Raw genomic sequence first — 19,458 nt, 5'->3', positions numbered from 1 at the left:
TTGCTTCAATAAAACAATACTTGGCTCTACTGAAGTCTCATTCTTCAGTTTCCAAAATCTGGCTGCAGGGAATATGAGTTTCCATATGTCCAGTAAAGAAGGTCATGTCTAGGCTCAGCTGTCCTTGATAAGAGATGACCTTATGCTGTTCAGATGTTTTTCTCATAATGAAGCACTTGAGTGCACCATTGCATTTACCATCCTATGTACTTTTCTTCTTTTTTTTTCTTTTTTTTAAAGTCTTTTTTCAAACACAGGATGAGTAGTAGAACTACCTAGGATAGCAAAGACACAAAACATTCTTAAAGAAATATATTGTATTAGTCGGGGTTCTCCAGAGAAACAGAACAATAAGAGATACATATTTATGAGGAATTGGCTCACTTGATTATGGAGGCTAAGACTTCACATTATCTGACATTTGGAAGCCAGAGACCCACAAAGCTGGTGATATAAGTCAGTGTGGCTCTGAAGTCTTAAGAACCAGGGAGCTGATGGTATAAATGCCAGTAGAAAGGCAGAAAAAGATGAGGTGACATGTCTCAGTTCAAGCACTGAGGCAGGAAAAGAAGCAAATATCTTATTCCTCGACTCTTTCTCCTACTCAGGTCCTTCATGGATTAGATGATGTCCAGCAACTTGGGGGAAGGCAAGCTTTGGAGAGGCAGACATTACTGAGTCCAGCAATTCAGGTGCTAATCTTTTTCAGAAACACCCTTACAAATAAAACCAGACATACTCTTAAAAATAGAACCAGAAATAATGTTTAATCTGGACACTCCATGGCCAGTCAAATTAGCATGTAAAATTAACCATCAGGTATTCATTATAAATTAGGGCAGGTTATGCCAGTGTAGAGAATTCACCAGATTTGCAGGACTTTGAAGAAAGAGGAATAGTGTGAAAGTGCCTGGCTTGAGATTGATATGAACATGTATACACATTCATATATCTATACATACAGGTATAGATACATATAATATGTATAAATATATATACACATAAGAACTATCCAAGATAGTCTGTACAAATATCATAAAAAAGAGATTTTTCTTTTTTTTCTTTTTTCTTTTTTTTTCTGAGATGGAGTTTTGCTGTTGTTGCCCAGGCTGGAATGCAATGGGATGATCTCGGCTCACTAAAATGGCGCAATATCGACTCACTGCAACCTCTGCCTCCTGGGTTCAAGTGATTCTCCTCCCTCAGCCTCCCGAATAGCTGGGATTATAGGCACGTGCCACCATACCGGGCTAGTTTTTTTTTTGTATTTTTAGTAGAGATAGGGCTTCGCCATGTTGGCTAGGCTGGTCTCGAACTGCTGACCTCAGGTAATTCACATGCCTTGGCCTCCCAAAGTGCTGGGATTACAGGCGTGAGCTACCATGCCTGGCCAAGGATAAATTTATATAAAGGGGTTGAAGGAGTTGATAAACTGCTAGAGTTTTCCTGATGGTCTCAAAGATATTGAGTAGAAGAGGCAGGATTAATACCAGGCCTGTGTTACTAAGTACCTGTGCTCACTCCTCTGCACCACACCACCATGGAGAAGGCAGCAGCCGATTTCCCAGGAGATGAGGACAGAAGGGAGAGCCCAGGAAATACTGATCTGCAGGAGTTTTAAGAAAAATTTTAGGTGCCATCAAATGTAAATTGATATTCTGAATATATATAGTCATAAATGAGGAAGAAGGACATGGAAACACTTTATGACAAGTATGCTATTGCAGATGACATAAAGAAAACGTTCCCTCCCCTTGCTGTAGAGGATGAATATTATAATTGAATGGCTACAAACTTGCATTCTGAAAACAGTTGGAATTTTACATAATGATGACACAGCCACCTAGTGGCCCTTATAAGACCTACCTGGCAGTGATATTATGAGAATTAAATGGTAGTATATTTGTAATAACTTCTGCTATTTTATGGAACATATGCACTGACACAGAGTGGTATATATTATTTTTTTCTTGGATTCTTTTCTCTGACGTGAGATAAATAATTTTAAGAATGCATATTAATTTACTTTTGAAACAATTAACTCTGTTTTAAGAAATAGAATAATCTGAGTAAAGGATCACAGTCCTTAACATTTTCAATTCAATTATAAATAAATATTATATTATTGTACAGTATTTTACTCATGCACATAAAAGTTGCATTAGCTTTCTTTGCTGCATAAAAATAGGCTATTGCAAATTCAGTAGCAAGATAAATGTAAGATAACACTTGTTATCTTACAGTATCTGCAGATCAGAAGTCTAGACCCAGCTTAAATGGGGTCTCTCCTTCACAATCTCTCCATAATGAACTCACAGTGCCAGCTGGGATGAGTCTTCATGTGAAGGTCGGAGTAGGGAAGGGTCCATTTTCAAGCTAACTTAGGTTATTAGTAGAATTCAGTTCCTCGCTTGTGTAGGACCTAGGCCCTCTGATCCTGAAGACTGCCTGAAGTTTCTTGCTACATGAACCTCTTAATAGGTGGTTCACACTATGGTTGTTGCCTCTTCAAGGCCACAGGAGAAGGAGACTATTCCAGTGAGAAGGCCTCACATAATATAAGACAACCATGGTAGTAACATCCGATAACTTTTGCCACATACCATTGATTATAAGGAATTCAGAAATTTTGCCTACTCTAAAAGGGAAGAAATTGCATAAAGGCATAAGTATAAAGAGGTGGAAATTAGTGGGTGTCTGTTGGTTACAGAGGGGTTTGGAGAAAGCTAGTGAAACAGTTCTCTAGCCACTGCTTAGGGCCCTAAGGGAACAGGCAGTGGGCTTCTGCAAGCCATGTTAACTCTACTCAGGTCTCTGGCCCTGATAAATACCCTGTAGTGCAGCAAGTTGTTGCAACTTCAAAGGAAAGAAAAGGAAAGAAAAGGTGAGATCACTTTGCCCAGCAGCCCTAAAGAGACCTTAGAGACTTACTTAAATGCCCTCCAGAGGTAATCTTGCTATAGTTAGTAAGCAAGACTAGCACAGTATAGGGTGACTTATTACAGACCTCATTCTTCAGAGTGCCCTGACAGTGGCTGCTGCCTTGATAACAGCACACAAGCAGTACAGCAGCAGCCACATCCTTCTGGGGGGCAGCGCCAGAAAGCTTGTGGGAAGCCTGAGCTGAGCTCAAATCAGCTGTCTCTGTACGGTTCCCAGAAGTTCTGGCCATAAAACAGCCATCTGCCTGGACCATGCTCCACTCAGCTCTCTAATCCCTCCCTCTATCCCAGAAAACGTGTCTAAATCTTTATAGACAGCCTCTGTGACTCATCTAAGGTGCTTTCCCCCGCCTCTCTCGGTGGGTCTGGGGGTGAGTTAGAGGGCCCTGTTTTGCCCAGATTTCTCAGCTTTCAGAAATAAACAAAACTGGGACTTAAGGTGATGTTCCTCTTTTCCTAGGAGGTACCAGAGGCTCTATGCCAAGGTTAACGTTCAATAAACAGATAAAAGAAAATTGTACTTCTTGGACATTTTAGATACTGGTGCACAGTTGACTATGACCTGTGTGATCCCGAACACTAAGATGAGGGAAAAATAGATAATGTTTGCTGGTTTGGAGTCTGAGGCAACCACCACTGTTAAGAAAAAAATTTATGATACTTACTAAAGATGTACAGTAAGAAAGACTTTATTTAAAGAGTAGAAGAGATTGAACTCAACTGTAAATACAGCAAGTTCTCACTTAACATCACTGAGAGGTTTTTGGAAATGGTGACTTTAAGTGAAACAACATACAACAGATCCTCAATGTCATTTTGTTCAACTACGTTTTGTTCTAACATTGATGAAAAAAAGAAAATTGTTTTTTTTAGATGTCATTTCACTTAGACCTGCAGTTTCCAAGAACCTATAAACAACCTTAAGTGAGGGCTTACTGCACAATAAACCAAGGTGCAGAGTAGGGGATCAGTGGATAAAAAACTACTAAGAGGTAGGGTAATTTTTTGCTAAACTGACCTAATAGAATTTTTGCTGAAGGCAGGCCAGAGTGTTAAGATATCAAGGATGGTCAGACCAAGGGTGAGGAATTTTTGATAAACTGACTCAATAAGATTTTTTGTAAAACTGGATGATGCAGAGAAGAACACAAAAGATCAAAAGTCAGGGCCCAGTTGAGAAAAGATTTCAGAGGAGCCTGACAGGAGTATGGTTAAGAAGAGAATATTTGTCACCACCCAGATTTGCCCAAGCTTGATTATGGGTGGATATCTTCACGCCCCTGTAGCCTTTACTGCTCTGGCTCCTGCTGTTGAACGTATTATTGGTACTGGCTAATTGTCTATTTGCACCTCTGCTAGTCTTAACCCCTAAACCATAATGGGAATTGCCTCTGTTAGGTACATCATTTTAGCAGGGCATGTTGCAAGACTGTAAACCTACCCGACTATAGCCAGGTATAGCCTGAGCTATAGCTAACGATGTGATCGTTTTAGTAGGTCTTGGACTGGAATATAAAACGAGCTCCTTCAGTGGATATTTGGATAAAGCAAATTTGGATAAAATCAGTTCTCTTCCTAATAAATTTTATTACCCATGTAGATGCTCACTAGAGAGATCTCTACACTTGACAAAAAAAAAAAAAAAAAAAAGACAAAAACAAACAAACAAAAAAAAAAATCATCAACCAGCAGACCAGGCTTGTCAACCAAACATGGAGAATAAACTAAGTTTTTCTCCACTCCAGAATTAAAAAGCAAAAACTACATGATCATTTAAATAAATGCAAAAAAAGCTGTCAATAAAGTCTAACATTCCTTCATGATAAAAACCCTGAACAGATTTGGCATCAAAGAAACATATCTCAAAATAATAAGGGCCATCTATAGAAACCCCACAGCCAACATTATACTGAATGGGCAGAAGTCGGAAGCATTTCCTTTGAAAACTGGAACAAGATAAAGATGGCTATTTCAGGACTCCTATTTGACGTTAATACTGGAAGTCCTAGCCAGAGAAGTCAGACAAGACAAAGAAATAAAATGAATTCAAATAGGAAAAGAAGTCAAATTATCTTTCTTCACTGATGATGTGATTGCGTACTATGAAACCCTTAAGACTTGGCCAAAAGGCTACTGGAACTGACAAATAATTTTAGCAAGATTTCAGGATACAAAACCAATGTACAAAAATCAGTGACATTTCTATACGACAACAATATCCAGGTTGAGAGTCACATTAATAACACAATCCCATGTACAATAGCCACAAAGAAAATAAAATATCTTGGAATACAGCTAAGCAAAGAGGTGAAAGATGTCCACAAGGAGAGCTACAAAACATTGCTGATAGAAATCAGCAGATTTCAAGAGATGACACAAATAAATGGAAAAACATTCTATGCTCATGGATTGGAAGAATAATGTCATTGAAATTGCCACACTCCCTGAATAAATTTACAGATTTAACACTATTCCCATCAAACTACCAACATCTTTCTTCACAGAATAGCCAAAGAAATTCTAAGCAAAAAAAATAAAGTTGGAGGCATCACGTAATCTGACTTCTAACTATATAATAAGGCTGCAGTAACCAAAACAGCATGGTACTGGCACAAAAATGGATACATAGATCAATGGAACCAAATAGAAAACTCAGAAATAAAGCCACACACCAACAACCATCTGATCTTCAACAAAGGCTGACAGAAAAAACAAGTAATGAGAAAGAACTCCTTATTCAATAATGTGTTGGGATAACTGGCTAGCCATGTGCAGGAGAATGAAACTAGACACTTAACTTTTACCATATAAAAAATTAATTCAAGATGGATTAAAGGCTGGGTGCCATGGCTCTTGCTTATAATCCCAGCACTTTGGGAGGCTTAGGCAGGAGGATTGCTTGAGCCCAGGAGTTTCAGACCAGCCTGGGCAACATAACAAGACCCCATCTCTACAAAAAATTTAAAAATTAGTCAGAGTTGGTATCATGCACCTGTAGTCCAAGCTACTCGGGAAACTGAGGTAGGAGGATCACTCAAACCTGGGAGGTTGAGGCCGCAGGGAGCTGTAATTGTACCATTGAACTCTAGCCTGAGTGACAGAGAAAGACCCTGTCTCAAAAAAAGAGGAAATAAAGATTTAAATGTAAGATCTCAAACTATTAATATCCTAGAAGAAAACTAAAGAAATACCCTTGTTGACATCAGCGTTGGCAAAAAATTTTTGGCTAAGTCCCACAAAACAATTGTAACAAAACAAAAATTGACAAGTGGGACCTACAGAGCTTCTGCACAGCAAAAGAAACTGTCAATGGAGTAAGCAGGCAACCTGCAGAATGGGAGAAAATATTTGCAAACTATGCATCTGAGAAAGGTCTAGTACCCAAAATCCATAATGAATTTAAACAAATCAACAAGCAAAAAGCAAATAACCAAAATAAAAAGGGGCAAAAGACGTGCACAGATACTTCTCAAAATAATACATACAAGCAGCCAACAAGCATATGAAAAAATGCTCAATATCACTAATTATCGGAGAAATACATATCAAAACCACAATGAGATACCACCTCACAGTCATCTGAATGGCTATTCTTAAAAAGTCCAAAAGCAAAAAACAAAAACAAAAACAAAACAAAACAAAACAAAAACAAAAAAAGCCCCAGCAGATCTGACAAGGCTGCAGAGAAAGGAGAACATTTGTATGCTGTTGGTGGGAATGTAAATTAGTTCAGCCACTGTGGAAAGCAGCTTGGAGATTTCTCAAAGAATTTAAAACAGAGCTACCATTGGACCCAGCAATCCCATTACTGTGTATACACTCAAAAGGAAAATATATCATTATACCAAAAAGACACATGCATTCAAATGTTCATTGCTGTGCTATTTATAATAGCAGACATGTAATCAACCTAGGTACCTATCAATGGTAGATTAGATAAAGAAAATGTGGAATACTATGCAGCCATAAGAAATGATGATATCATGTCCTTTGCAGCAACATGAGCTGGATGCTATACTCCGAAGCAAATTAATGCAAGAACAGAAAACTAAATGCTGCATGTTCTTCCTTATAAGTGGGAGGCCAGCACTGAGCACACATTTACATAAATAAGGAAACAATAGACACTGTGGACTACTAGAGGGGGCAGGGAGCGGGGGAGATAGGAGCTGAAAAACTACCTGTTGGGTACTACACTCCCACCTGGGTGCAATATGCCAAGTAGCAAACCTGCATATGTGTCCCCTTTATCTAAAATAAATGTTTAATTAAAAAAAATTAGAGCAATAAGTGTGGAAAATATATTTTACAAATGATGAAACTATGCAGAATAATGTCCTCCAGTAGAAATTCTCATCTAAAACCCCAGAACCTGTGATTATGTTGGGTTACATGGCAAAAGAGAAACATCAGATGAAATTTAGATGAAAGTAATTGATAAACCTTACACTAATGTATAAACCAGAGATTATTCTGGTTGATTGGATGGCTCAGATACAATCATAAGAGTTTTTAAAAGCAGAAGAGGCCTGTAGTCCCAGCTACTCAGGAGGCTGAGGCAGGAGAATCACTTAAACCCTGGAGGTAGAGGTTGCAGCGAGCCGAGATCACACCACTGCACTCCAGCCTGGGCGACACAGCGAGACTCCATCACAAAAAAAAAAAAAAAAAAAAAAAAAAGCAGAAGAGGAAGTGGGAATGAGGAAGTCAGTGGAAAATATGACTTAAAATGTGGCAGAAATGTAGAAGTAACATTGCTGACTTTGAAGAAGAAAGAAAGGAGCTTCTAGAGGTTGGAAAAGCAAGGAATCAAATTTTCTTCTAGTGTTTTCCAAAAGACATACAGTTTTCCATACACCTTGCTTTTAGTCCAATGAGACTCATGCCAGACTCCTGAACTACAAAACTATAGTTCATGATACATTTGTGTCATTTTAAGCTGTGAAGTTTGTGGTAATTTTTTATAGTGAGTATAGGACGCTAATATATTCTGCTTCTAAAAACGGGAGGTATTTGTATGTTTTAAGAACATATGAACATTTTAATCCATTATTGAGGAAACCAAAAGAGGCTATATTAATGAGAAGATATATGATATTTAAAATATTTATACTATGAATATACAGTATTATAAACATATCGAATATTTCTATATTGACAAAAAGATTCAATGCAATCTAAAAGCTTGTGTGTGTGTGTGTGTGTGTGTGTGTGTGTGTGTGTGTGTGTTGCCAATTAAGAACTGCTTATGAAACTTTCTTGGCAATGCTAAGTACCAAGAATGGCTAAAAAATAAATAAAAATAAATAATTGGAGGGTTTACCTTCCAAAATCAAGTATATAGAAAATCTCAGTTGTATTTGTATAGTATTGGTGCAAGTTTACACAAATACACTAATTAAAGAATACTGAACATACAGAAAACTTCTTATGCTTTTGAAAATTCTATCTGAACTGACTGAGTTTGATTTGTCTTAGGCTGAATCCCCTAGGAATCTGATATCCACAGGTTACTACTGAAACCCCAAGATACATTCCATCTCAAGGGAAAATAGTTAATACGGTTAGTCCTATGCCTTTTGTGGGAATAGAAAATAGAGGGGCTCTGATAACCTATCATCTTCTGGGAACATGAGAAAATGCATAAATATTTTCATTTTACCCCTTAATAGAATTTTCATCAGCCTAAAGCTTTTACTTGCATCCTTCTAAATAGACACTTCCTACTAACCCTGTGAACCAGAAGAGAAGAGAGCCCAGTAAGTAGAAAACTGCCGGCAATTAACAAGAAGAAAAACCCTACACTGGCTCTTTGATTTTATAAAATAACAGAGACTTTACTTTAATCAATGTTCAAATAGAGGTTGTGTCCTAGAGGACATGGCCCTGGGAGAAATAGGTTTTTATGACACCAATGATTCTATAATAAGGAGATAAATAATGGTAAGAGAATATTGATTTCACGTGTAGACCAGCTAATGTGACCAGTGGTGCAAAAGGGAACTCAGAAGAAAAGAGGGACTGGGTGTTGTGGTGCATCCCTTTAATCCCAGCATTTTGGGAGGTTGAGGTGGGTGGATTGCACCAGCTCCGGAGTTTGAGACTAGCCTGGGCCACATGGTGAGACCTCGTCTCTAAAAAAATACAACAATTTTCTAGGCATAGTGATACATATCTGTAGCGCCAGCTACTCGGGAGGCTGAGATGGGAGGATCGCTTGAGCCTGGGAGACAGAGGCTGCAGTGAGCTAAAAGAGCTCTTTGGGTAGAAGAAATGAGATCAGAGTAGGATTTGACTGAACCAACAAACCTTAGTTTGGATGTTTTCTTTTGGCTTTCCTTCATAGTTTTAATAACTAGTTATTAATTTTTGTCACCTTTAAATGTATTCCCTGTAACCCCAGTGAAAGGTGCTTCCTGTCTGGAGGCAGTGAATCAGTGCTCCAAGAATCTGAGCTGCAAATTAGCATAAATTATAGAGACATTTTGGTTTTTTTCACAGTTTGTTTTAGTCTACTACTTTTTAGACCACAAGAGATCATGTGACCACCAATTTAGGGAGGACTTCATGAAGACTCCACTGCTATGTGTTATCCCCATAAGCTGCATGCCAGTAGGAGTTCAGTCTGAATCAGACCAGGAGATGTAACTTGGAACAGACTTTCATTCAGAGGATTGACTTTTGGCAGTGAGAGCTAGTCACATGTCTCCTAGGAAAATATAATACGCCCACTTCCGCTAATTAATGACTGTCAGGGACAAAATTAAGGGAGGGAAGCTCACCTATGTAAAGCTTTGACTAGGGACTTGGCAGATGTCACTAAATCCTACTTGGGTTGATCTACTCTTCCTTATGAAGAAGGCTACAGATCGTCACCAAACAATAATACAGAGCTGGCGTGATATTGCACAAAATCCACTCTTTCCTTAAAAGCTTTTTGAAGGACTTTGTAAATTTGTTGGGGAAGGTAAGACCCAAACCATGGCTTATGTTCTGGGGTGCCTCTCTAATGTTGCGGTTCCCGGTATCATGACCCTGATTCTCTTTCCTTTTCAAAAGTACTCTATAAAATAGGTCACACTAGCAAAGTTAAAACTCAAAGGGTGTTTTCAATGCAAAAGCTGCCTTCAAGAGTGGGCTCTGTTTAGTACAAAGCTGGAGATTCTCACAGATGAGGTCCAAGCACTGGCAAGCCAGAACTGAAAACACTGGGGTAAAACTTCTTTTATTATTCTTTATTTCATCTTTAGAAGGTATGAATCTGCTCTAATAGACTTTGCCTAGGACTAATTCCCTTGGTGTTTTCTGTTATGAAGGCATTGTCAGACTCATGGAGAGGTAAAGTGGTCTCCTTTACTAACATCAGAGATCCTCCAGAGTTTAGGACATTGACTTTGAAGTCATAAATTATGCTTTGAACTCACCGCTCTCTGCTTGAGTCAGAGTAATGTTGTTCACTTGTCCCTTGTGTTTTCTGATACATACATTTTCTCATATTAACGTTCCAGTAAACATGTGCTCTGAACCATATTTCAATCCCTCTGAAATGAAACTCTACCAAAACACACAGCATTGGAATCTGCCTTTTCTTTTTTCTTCCCTTTTTATTGATTTTTCTTTTGTTTTATGCACATTCTTCAGTTTATCAGACCCATTGTCTGAAACATGTTTGCTCTATAAAAGTCAATTGCTCCCCTTTTCTCAAAACTCATCGTCATCGTCATCCAGCTTGATATTTTAAATATTTTTATTATTCTCTCTCTCCCTTCCGTGTCTCCCTACTCCTTTTCCTTATACTTGTTTTTTTCCTGTCTTTAAAACCTGAATCTATCCTTAATAATCTGCATTGAAAAAGAAAACCGGTTAATTATGTTTAATCATATGAAATTGCTGACCTACAAAAATAAAACTATTTCATAGATTTATTAGTAAATATCTAAAGAAATGAGGTGGGTCATATGCCAAAGAGAAGGGCAAATGAAGGGTCTGAGGCCAAGAGAAGGGTTAGTTTTAGAGGTGCCAGCTCTTCCTGGGACAGGAGGTGCTTCAGTGTGGTTACACTGGATGTGACAGTTGCAGCCCCCAACAATGTTCCACACTGGCGGGGAACTGTAGGTTTCGTAGCCCATTCTGACAGTTGGTTTGTCCTGAGGGCTCAAGAACCAGTGGATCCCAGACTGAAGAGACCATGTATAACTTGAGTTGTTATAACCCCAGTTCCTTTATCTTTGTTGGAATACCTGGCCTGGAGAAGTTCCACATATGGATTGGGATTCCCTTTTGTGTCATCTATGTTGTGGCTGTTGTGGGCAATTGCATCCTTCTCTACCTCATTGCAGTTGAACACAGCCTTCATGAGCCCATGTTTTTCTTCCTCTCTATGCTGGCCACCACAGACCTCATCTTGTCCACTGCCACAGTGCCCAAACTGCTCAGTAACTTCTGGATTGGCTCCCAAGAAATAACCTTTTCTGGTTGTCTAACTCAGATGTTCTTCCTCCACTTCAGCTTTGTGGTGGACTCAGCCATCCTGCTGGCCATGGCATTTGATCGCTATGTGGCCATCTGCTTCCCCTTGAGATATACCACCATCCTGACTCCGCAAGTGATTATCAAGCTTATGGTGAGCATTGTTGTGAGAAGCTTCTCCATCATCCTACCAGATGTTTTTCTGCTAAAACGGTTACCCTTTTGCAGGACACATATCATCCCTCACACCTACTGTGAGCACATAGGTGTTGCTCAGCTTTCATCTGCAGACATCTCCATCAACATCTGGTATGGGTTTGCTGTACCTCTCATGACTGTCATCTCAGATGTGATCTTCATTGCTGTTTCCTATGCCTTCATCCTTTGTGCTGTATTCCAACTCTCATCCCAGGGTGCCCGCCAAAAAGCCCTCAGCACCTGTGGTTCCCATGTCTGTGTCATCCTCATGTTTTACACCCCTGCCTTCTTCTCCATCCTTGCTCATCGCTTTAGGCACAGTGTTCCTCAAAATGTGCTTATCCTGTTTGCCAACCTCTATGTGGCCATCCCTCCTGCTCTAAATCCTATTGTTTATGGAGTGAAGACAAAGCAGACACAGGACAAATTTATTCTCCTCTTCTCTTTGAAGAAGTCACAATGAGTGGACACTGAAGGAGAAATGTATGTAAAATTGATTTGGTGAAATTTTGTGTAACATAGGGCAGCATAAAGATAAAGCTGTAACTCTTATTAATTTGAAATTTCAACATTCTACCTATGTGCAAAGTATAGGCAAGAGGGAGAGGGGAGAGAGAAAAATCTTATAAACTTCTAGAAAATAAAGGACTTCTTTGGTTTAGTTTTTTTCACCACTTGTGTGAAGAAGCTGACGACGAATACAGTAGAGCACTAAAACTAAAGCTTATATCTTTCCTAATGCTAATCTTAGTATATTTGAAGGATGCATATTTTCTAACATGGAAATGCACCCCCGTGTTTCTCAGCTTATGAATTAAAGGTAAAGCCTCTTGCCTTCCCTTGTTAAGTAGTTATCAATCCTCTCTACTATAATTCTCAAACATATGGCTTCACACTTCTTTAGTCCAGATTCTATACATTATTAATGCTTCCTTCTGTGCCCTTTACTTTCTCCCCTTATCCATCTCTTATTACATAGAGTTGCTTATATTTTGTGTATTTAATTGTATGTTCCAAGAAAATTCCAACCTTGGTTTTTCATAACCCTAGACCTGTATTTTATAAGTATTTATATATTTAATTAAGAAAATAATTATGAGAGGGTAATATTAGTTAATTTGGTTTACAGATGAGGAAGCCAAAACATAAAGATTGCAGAAAGGTAATTAATAGATCTACAGGATCTAAATCCAGGTCTGAATGATTCCAGACTCTAAACTCCTTAGCCAATAACTTCCTGGGTATCTACTCACAAAAATGGTTTTCAAGCTTCTTAAACTTAATTTCTCCAAAATTTGCATAGAAATGTACTATCTTCCTCTCTCTAAAAAAAAATAAAAATAAAAATAAAAATAAAAATTAAAAAACTCTTTCTTTTCTGTCTTCCTAAATGACACTATCAAAAACAGAAATTTCCAAGCAAGAAATCTATCATTTATTCTTTATTTCTCCTAAATTACTCTCAAAGAAAATTAAGTCAACATTAGGTTTATGATTTGAGTCTGAGGTGGTTATAAGTTATTCCAGTGGATACATTCATAACATTCTTACCTTTATTATGGCTGTTGAGCTTGACTGGGCTCTAATCTATTATCTGTCTCTCCGAAAGTATTCCAAAATCCTTTTGAAGGGGTTCCAGTCTTGCTCCATCCAATCCACTTTCTCTATAAAAGCCAGAGTGATCATTTTACAATTCACATATGATTATGACACTTTGTACCTTGAAACTCTTCAATGGTTCCATTGTCCTCAGGGTCATGCATAAGTACTGTCCTTCCTTAGGGTCATTGTAGGGAATGCAAGACTTGAATGAAAAGAGCGACCTTCTGTAAAACTAACAGCTTTGCACTTTTTTACATTTATTTATATTTTATTTATGTTTATTTACACTTTATTTGCACTCCCCTGACTCTTAGAGAGAATAATTCCAGAAGTGATATTTTTCTTTTATGTTATCATATTCAGTGTCCTGTTTTTGTTTTTGTTTTGTTTTACATAAAATAAAACTTGGTGTGGGTGGAGAATGTGTTGGGTGGAGTTGGGTAGGATTTATTCAAGCTCCTGTTAGGAAACTATCCCAAGATAACAACACCTATTTCTTAAGATCTCCACTGCAAAAGAAGACATACATTGAATCAAGATGAACATATTAAATTACTTGAGAGGAAGAAGTAAAGAGTAAAATGGGTATTCTGAGATAAGATCCTGTGTGTATGTGAGTGTATGATATGTGTGTGTGTGTGGTATATGTTGATATTTTCTTTGCTTCTGTAATGCCCTGTAGCCAGAAAAGACACATGTAGAGGCTGCTTCATTTATACCACTATTAAAAATTGGCATATTTATTTGCTTATATATTTTTCTGCCCACAGCTATGTTATTGATGCAGAATTTTTCTCAGCCACTTTTGCCAGCTGGAGACCTCTGGATGGTGATGCCCCTGCCCAGGCCTCGCTCAGGCCAAGGTTTGCCGCAGAAGATGCCCCATATATTCAGTCTGCTGGGCCATTCCCGGCCTACACTCTGGTGCAAATCCCACAGTGGTTGTGACTGTGCACTCAGTCCCTGGCAGGAGAGGGTGGGTGAGCGAGAAAGTGTGGGGTCTGGCCAGCTGTTCTGAGTGCCAGCACAGTAGCAGGGTCTGTGCAGGGCTTGCAGCCAGACCAGGGACCAGGAGTGTCACAAGCCACTCTTGCGGTGGACTTTAGCATCCAGACAAAGGGAATGTGGTGGCAACTAGGCAAGGGTGTCCATGACCCTGAAGCCTCAGAGGGGATGTTATAGTGTGCTAATTAGCTCTTTTAGTACTGTTGTCTGCAGCCTGATGAATGGCAGCACTTTAACAGCTCTGTCAGCCCCTTACCTTGCTCCAGCCCATGACTCTGTGTCTAATTTGGCCCTGCTACTGCTTCCTGTTGCATGGGGTGGCTGCCCTCTGCCAGCAGAGGGCAGAGGGCCACAGTTCTTACAGCCTCCAATATACCTACATTCAGTGGGTTCCAAGTTTTTGTACCATGTCCAAGAAGAATGAGATCACACTGACAATAAATGGGTGAAGAGGTCAGGGAAGAATTTTACTGAGCAACAAAATAGCTCTCAGCAGAGCAGGGACATAAGGGTGGTCTCCCACCAGAAGTCACATGGTTTCTCTCTCTGTGTGGCTGGATCTGAGGCTTTTATGGGATCAGAATGGGCAGTGCATGCTGATTGGTTTGTGAGTATGCAGAAAAGGCTAAAACAAAAGCACCACTCAAAGGTGGGCACAACAGTGTAAAAAACTAATTAGGGAAGGGAAGGTATATGTAAAATAGGTGAAGGGTGAGAAAGTGTGCCATATGGAAAGAGAGGTTCTCAATCCAGTTGTGGACTTACCCAGGATTTTTAGCTTGGCTTTCAGGCTTTAAGCTGTCTTTGGTTTGAAGGTAGGGTTTCACCAGGGACCTGCCCCTGTCTGTCTAGGATTTGTCTGCCTCCTGCTGCCATCATTATGAGCTCCTCGAAGGCAGAAACTTAGTCTTAGGCACCTTCTTACACCCTGTCCAATGAAAATACCTGCCAAACCATGTGATTTCAGTATGTTTCATACATATTCAAACTACATCAGAAATGTATTCCTTCAAGCTGTCATCCTAACTTTTTCTTTCTTCCTTTTCTAGCCAGCTTAGATTCCAGAATGCATTGAGTCATTGTCTTATGTCCTAAACTTCCCTGTCTCTTCTACACACTCAGTTGAAAAAGTATTCCTAAAATCTTGATAAAGTTAGTTCTGTGTTTTGGAGAAGATGGCAAAAGTGACCACAAACTGTTACTACTGCAAGTGAATTACAATAGTACAGCTGTCATACTTGCCTGGTTTCAGCTTCTCAAATAAACCAAATGTTTCCTTGCTTATTCTCTTTACTATTCTTTGCTTGACAACTCATGTTTAGGCTTCAGTTAAAATTCCTTCCTCAGATATTCCTTCTTTAATCCTGCACACTAGATTAGTATCACTTGCATATGTTTTCATGACACAATGTAGTTTTTATTTTAGGACTATTCACAACTTGAATAAGGTGATAACTTATACTCTTAGTTTTTAGTGTTTATCCCTTTCATTAGGTCATTGAAGACCAGTTTAGTGTCCACCTTGTTTATCACTGTTTTCTCATCACCTGTAAAGTTTTAGCACATGTAAGTGCTCAATAAGTACTTGCTGAATAGATGGGTTGAAACAAATGAGTTTTAATTAATTCATGAAATCCCTATTTTCCATGGTAAGAATCTGCCTGAATTTGTAACTCAGCCTAATCAGAAAGATAATTCTGAAGAGTCAACGAGAAAGGTTTATTTTCTTCATAGAAAGTTGATAATTGTTATTTCACTTATTCCTTGATCCTTGTCTATAATCATTTCCAAGTAATTTTCTTTTTCACAGTTGTGGAAACTAGTTTTCAAAACAGTTAAGTATTTTGCTATAGCACAAGTGAAGGGATAAGGAAAACAAGGAAAAAATTCTAGATTTTTTGCCACTTGACTTGGAAATTAGATTCCTCGTTGGACTTATGGGAGGCTGTGTTTAGAGTTTTCCTAAGTACTCATGTTGGATCTATAATTTTTAGTCCTGTATGTAATTTACCCCATACCAATAGACTACTAATCTGTACTCTAAATAATGGATTAAAAACAAAGTTGATGTTGATTCAGCACTGAAGAAAGAGAATTACCAAGCAAGTCTGGCCATTGAGGGAAGTATCAGAAAAGGGAGGCCTCTGAATACCTGGGGGGATGGCAGCCTCAATGAGAAATATTTTCAGGATTTTGTCGTCTAAGGTTAGAGGGGGATTCCTTTTAATTCAACAGGCATTTGTTCATTACCCACTATGAAGTAATCTCTTCCAAGGATTGAGAAAATAAAACATTCCCTGCACAAGAAGTTTTAGGAGCGTTAGCCTAAGTCCAGGGACATGACAAACCCAATTCTTGCAAAGTTTCTTTATCAAGTTGCTGATCGAGCTAGATAAAAACCTTGCTGAGATTCAGTACGCTACTGTTGTGGCTCAGAACATGATAACCCAAAGTATGGTATCTTGGCACCTTGAGTGCTTTGAACTGAAGGAGATCGAGATTGGAAGGGCCTCCCAAGCAAGACGTCTTGTCTTACTTTCTTCCACCCTCTTTTCTCCTTCTCTCTTTCTCCCTCAAAGCAGGTCATGGAAACTAGACTTACTTACTTATTCCCCAAGGCATGTCATAGAAACTAGAACTCATCTCCCTCAAAGCAAGCCATAAAACCTAGAGAAGTCACTCTCTGATCTACCTCCACTGAAAATAGTCTATAGACCCATATTCCAGAGGGTCTTGCCCCATAACTGGAGTGAAGGAGGGAAAGGGCTTCTCTACACAGAGAAGCCAAGAAGAATCTGAACAAATAGATCTTGCTAAGTTCTCCTTAGTTTGTTACCATTAGATCATACCCTTTTAGTCCAATCACATTTCTACACAGCCCTCCATCTTTCTTTGAACCTAAGCATTAAAAAAAACCCTGGGTTTTGGGGTTTTTATATTTGATGTCTCCTGTGTCATGTAAAACTTTGATTAAATAAATTTATTATACTTTTGTTAATCAGTCTTTTGTCATAGGGGTGTTGGCCATGGACCTTGAATAGACGAGGAAAGGGTATAACAACTTTTTACCCTTACACTACTTTCTTAGATTCAAAAATTCCCAACTCACCACTAATAAGAGCAGAAGTATAGATTTTTAAGATGAGAAAGTGTTAATTTGGTTGAATCCTTGCTCATATCCTAGACTAACTTGGGGCCTTGGGACCTATAGATCCCCTGGCTCAGAGGCCCTCTGATCTAACCTGTCTCTAATCCCTGGAGAACATGAGGGGTGTACTTTTGTATGTCACTCCTGTAGGCTCTGTGTTAGTTCTTCCCTACTACAAGCATGATCCTATGTCTATCCCATTTGTTCTGTGTCTGTCCTTCCTGAGCCTGGGACTACTTCTCCTGTCCTTTGGTCTGTATATTGCCAGCTGTGCTTCCACACACCCTACTTTTTATCCTGCTTTTTGCAAAATACAGTTCCAGCACCAAGGCCTCCAAGGTATCAGTTGGTGGAGAATAGTGAGGAACTATTTGGTAGTGAAGCTGGTGGGGAGTAGAGCAGATGAGAAATAGATCTGGTGAAGAGGACAGAAGGAGTTGGGAAAAGGGTGGGCTCCAAAAAAAGGAAAGGCCAAGATTAAAACTTTGAATGTAGTTTTTAGATCCAACAGTTATTGTAAGAGACTACAGAAAAAGAGAAGTATCTACTTGGAGCTTCCTTCTGAGCCTCCCCCTCTGCTCTCTTCAAAATGGTTTCAAGTTGGCAGGGTGAGGTTGCTCACGCCTGTAATCCCAGCACTTTGGAAGGCTGAGGTGGGCGGATCATGAGGTCAGGAGTTCAAGACCAGCCTGGCTAAGATGGTGAAACCCCCCGTCTCTACTAAAAATACAAAAAAATTAGCCAGGCATGGTGGCGGGCACCTGTAATCCCAGCTACTCGGGAGGCTGAGGCAGAGAATTGCTTGAACCCAGGAGGCAGACATTGCAGTGAGCCAAGATCACGCCACTGCACTCTAGCCTGGGCGACAGAGTGAAACTCCGTCTCAAAAAAAAACAAAAACAAACAAACAATAAAAAAGCTATAATTGTTTAATAATAGATATACTTGTCCCATATAAGCAACCATTTAGAGGGAGGTAGTCTCTGACAAGTTTTTCTTTTTGTTTCATATATAGGTCTATTTAGGTTTTCTTATTATTCATAAATTATATTTGTTATTTTTAAGTTTCCTTAATATAACTAATTTTAATTCAATTGTTAAAACATTAAAATTGCTTTGTAAAATACCATCATTGTTAGAAAATATATTTTTCATTATTAGAAATTTTATTTTTGTCTTTTTATCTGAATTTTAATCATTGTATTTATGTAATTTACTTGTGACATTAGAGATTCAATTCCACTAATTACAATTGACACTTTTTTCTTTTTAAAACAATTGATTTCCATTTTTGGATATTTAGTATATTTATATTATTTATTATTAAATCAGTAATGTGATTAAGATTACAATTTTGCATCTTATGCAGCTTCTATTAATTTTTGAAGTAATGCCATTTAGTGTGATAATTCAGGCTTTTTTTCAGTCTATATTTACAGTTCTGCCTTTCTACCTAACTTAGCATTTGTTACTTATTTATTTACCTCAACATATTTTTTAAAAACCTTATCCTCATATAGCTCTCAGATAGATACTCTTTTTTAATACAATGTGAAAGTTTTCTTGTGATTTGATTTACATGTTTTTTTGATTCATGAGGAATTTTATGGTATTTAGCATAAACTATGGATCTAGCTACATTTTTTCTATAAACAATACTGAATTATTTCTATGCTATTTGTAGAATAATCCAGTACTTTTAAATTTTTATAATTTAATTTTGATTCTTTCAATTACTACAATATGATAAAAATTACAGCCAATTTTGGAGCTATATATTTTGCTCTTTGAGTATATTTATTCTTTTTTTCACACTTCACCTTCTTTAATGAACTTGTGGCTTTCATTTCTTTCTCTGATAATGTTAGGGTGCTATAACCTTTAATCATCTTCCAGCATTTCTTACTAAATGTTTACATGGACTCATTTTTTTTTTTGATTCTCTGTATTGAATCTGCTATTATAATCTAATGCTTCTTATTCACATTTTTAGAGTAATGACACTTTTATTATATATTTAAGATGTACAACATATTGTTTTCTCATATTTTTAGTTGGCACAATAATTGTATAATACTATTTATGAGTACAGAA

At 38.3% G+C, this 19,458-nt stretch overlaps 1 protein-coding gene across 1 annotated transcript; it reads left to right on the top strand.

Moving 5' to 3' along the window:
* Positions 1–41: 41 nt before the first annotated feature.
* LOC126935165 (olfactory receptor 52H1-like) lies at positions 42–18,438 on the top strand. Its single transcript, XM_050756364.1, has one exon. The coding sequence runs from the start codon at positions 11,131–11,133 to the stop codon at positions 12,070–12,072; it is 942 nt and encodes a 313-aa protein (XP_050612321.1). The 5' UTR covers positions 42–11,130; the 3' UTR covers positions 12,073–18,438.
* The last annotated feature ends 1,020 nt before the right edge of the window (positions 18,439–19,458 follow it).

Source organism: Macaca thibetana, chromosome 14 (assembly GCF_024542745.1).
Source record: "Macaca thibetana thibetana isolate TM-01 chromosome 14, ASM2454274v1, whole genome shotgun sequence".
In the NCBI taxonomy this organism is placed as follows: domain Eukaryota; kingdom Metazoa; phylum Chordata; class Mammalia; order Primates; family Cercopithecidae; genus Macaca; species Macaca thibetana.
This window is presented reverse-complemented; position numbering and strand designations above follow the sequence as displayed.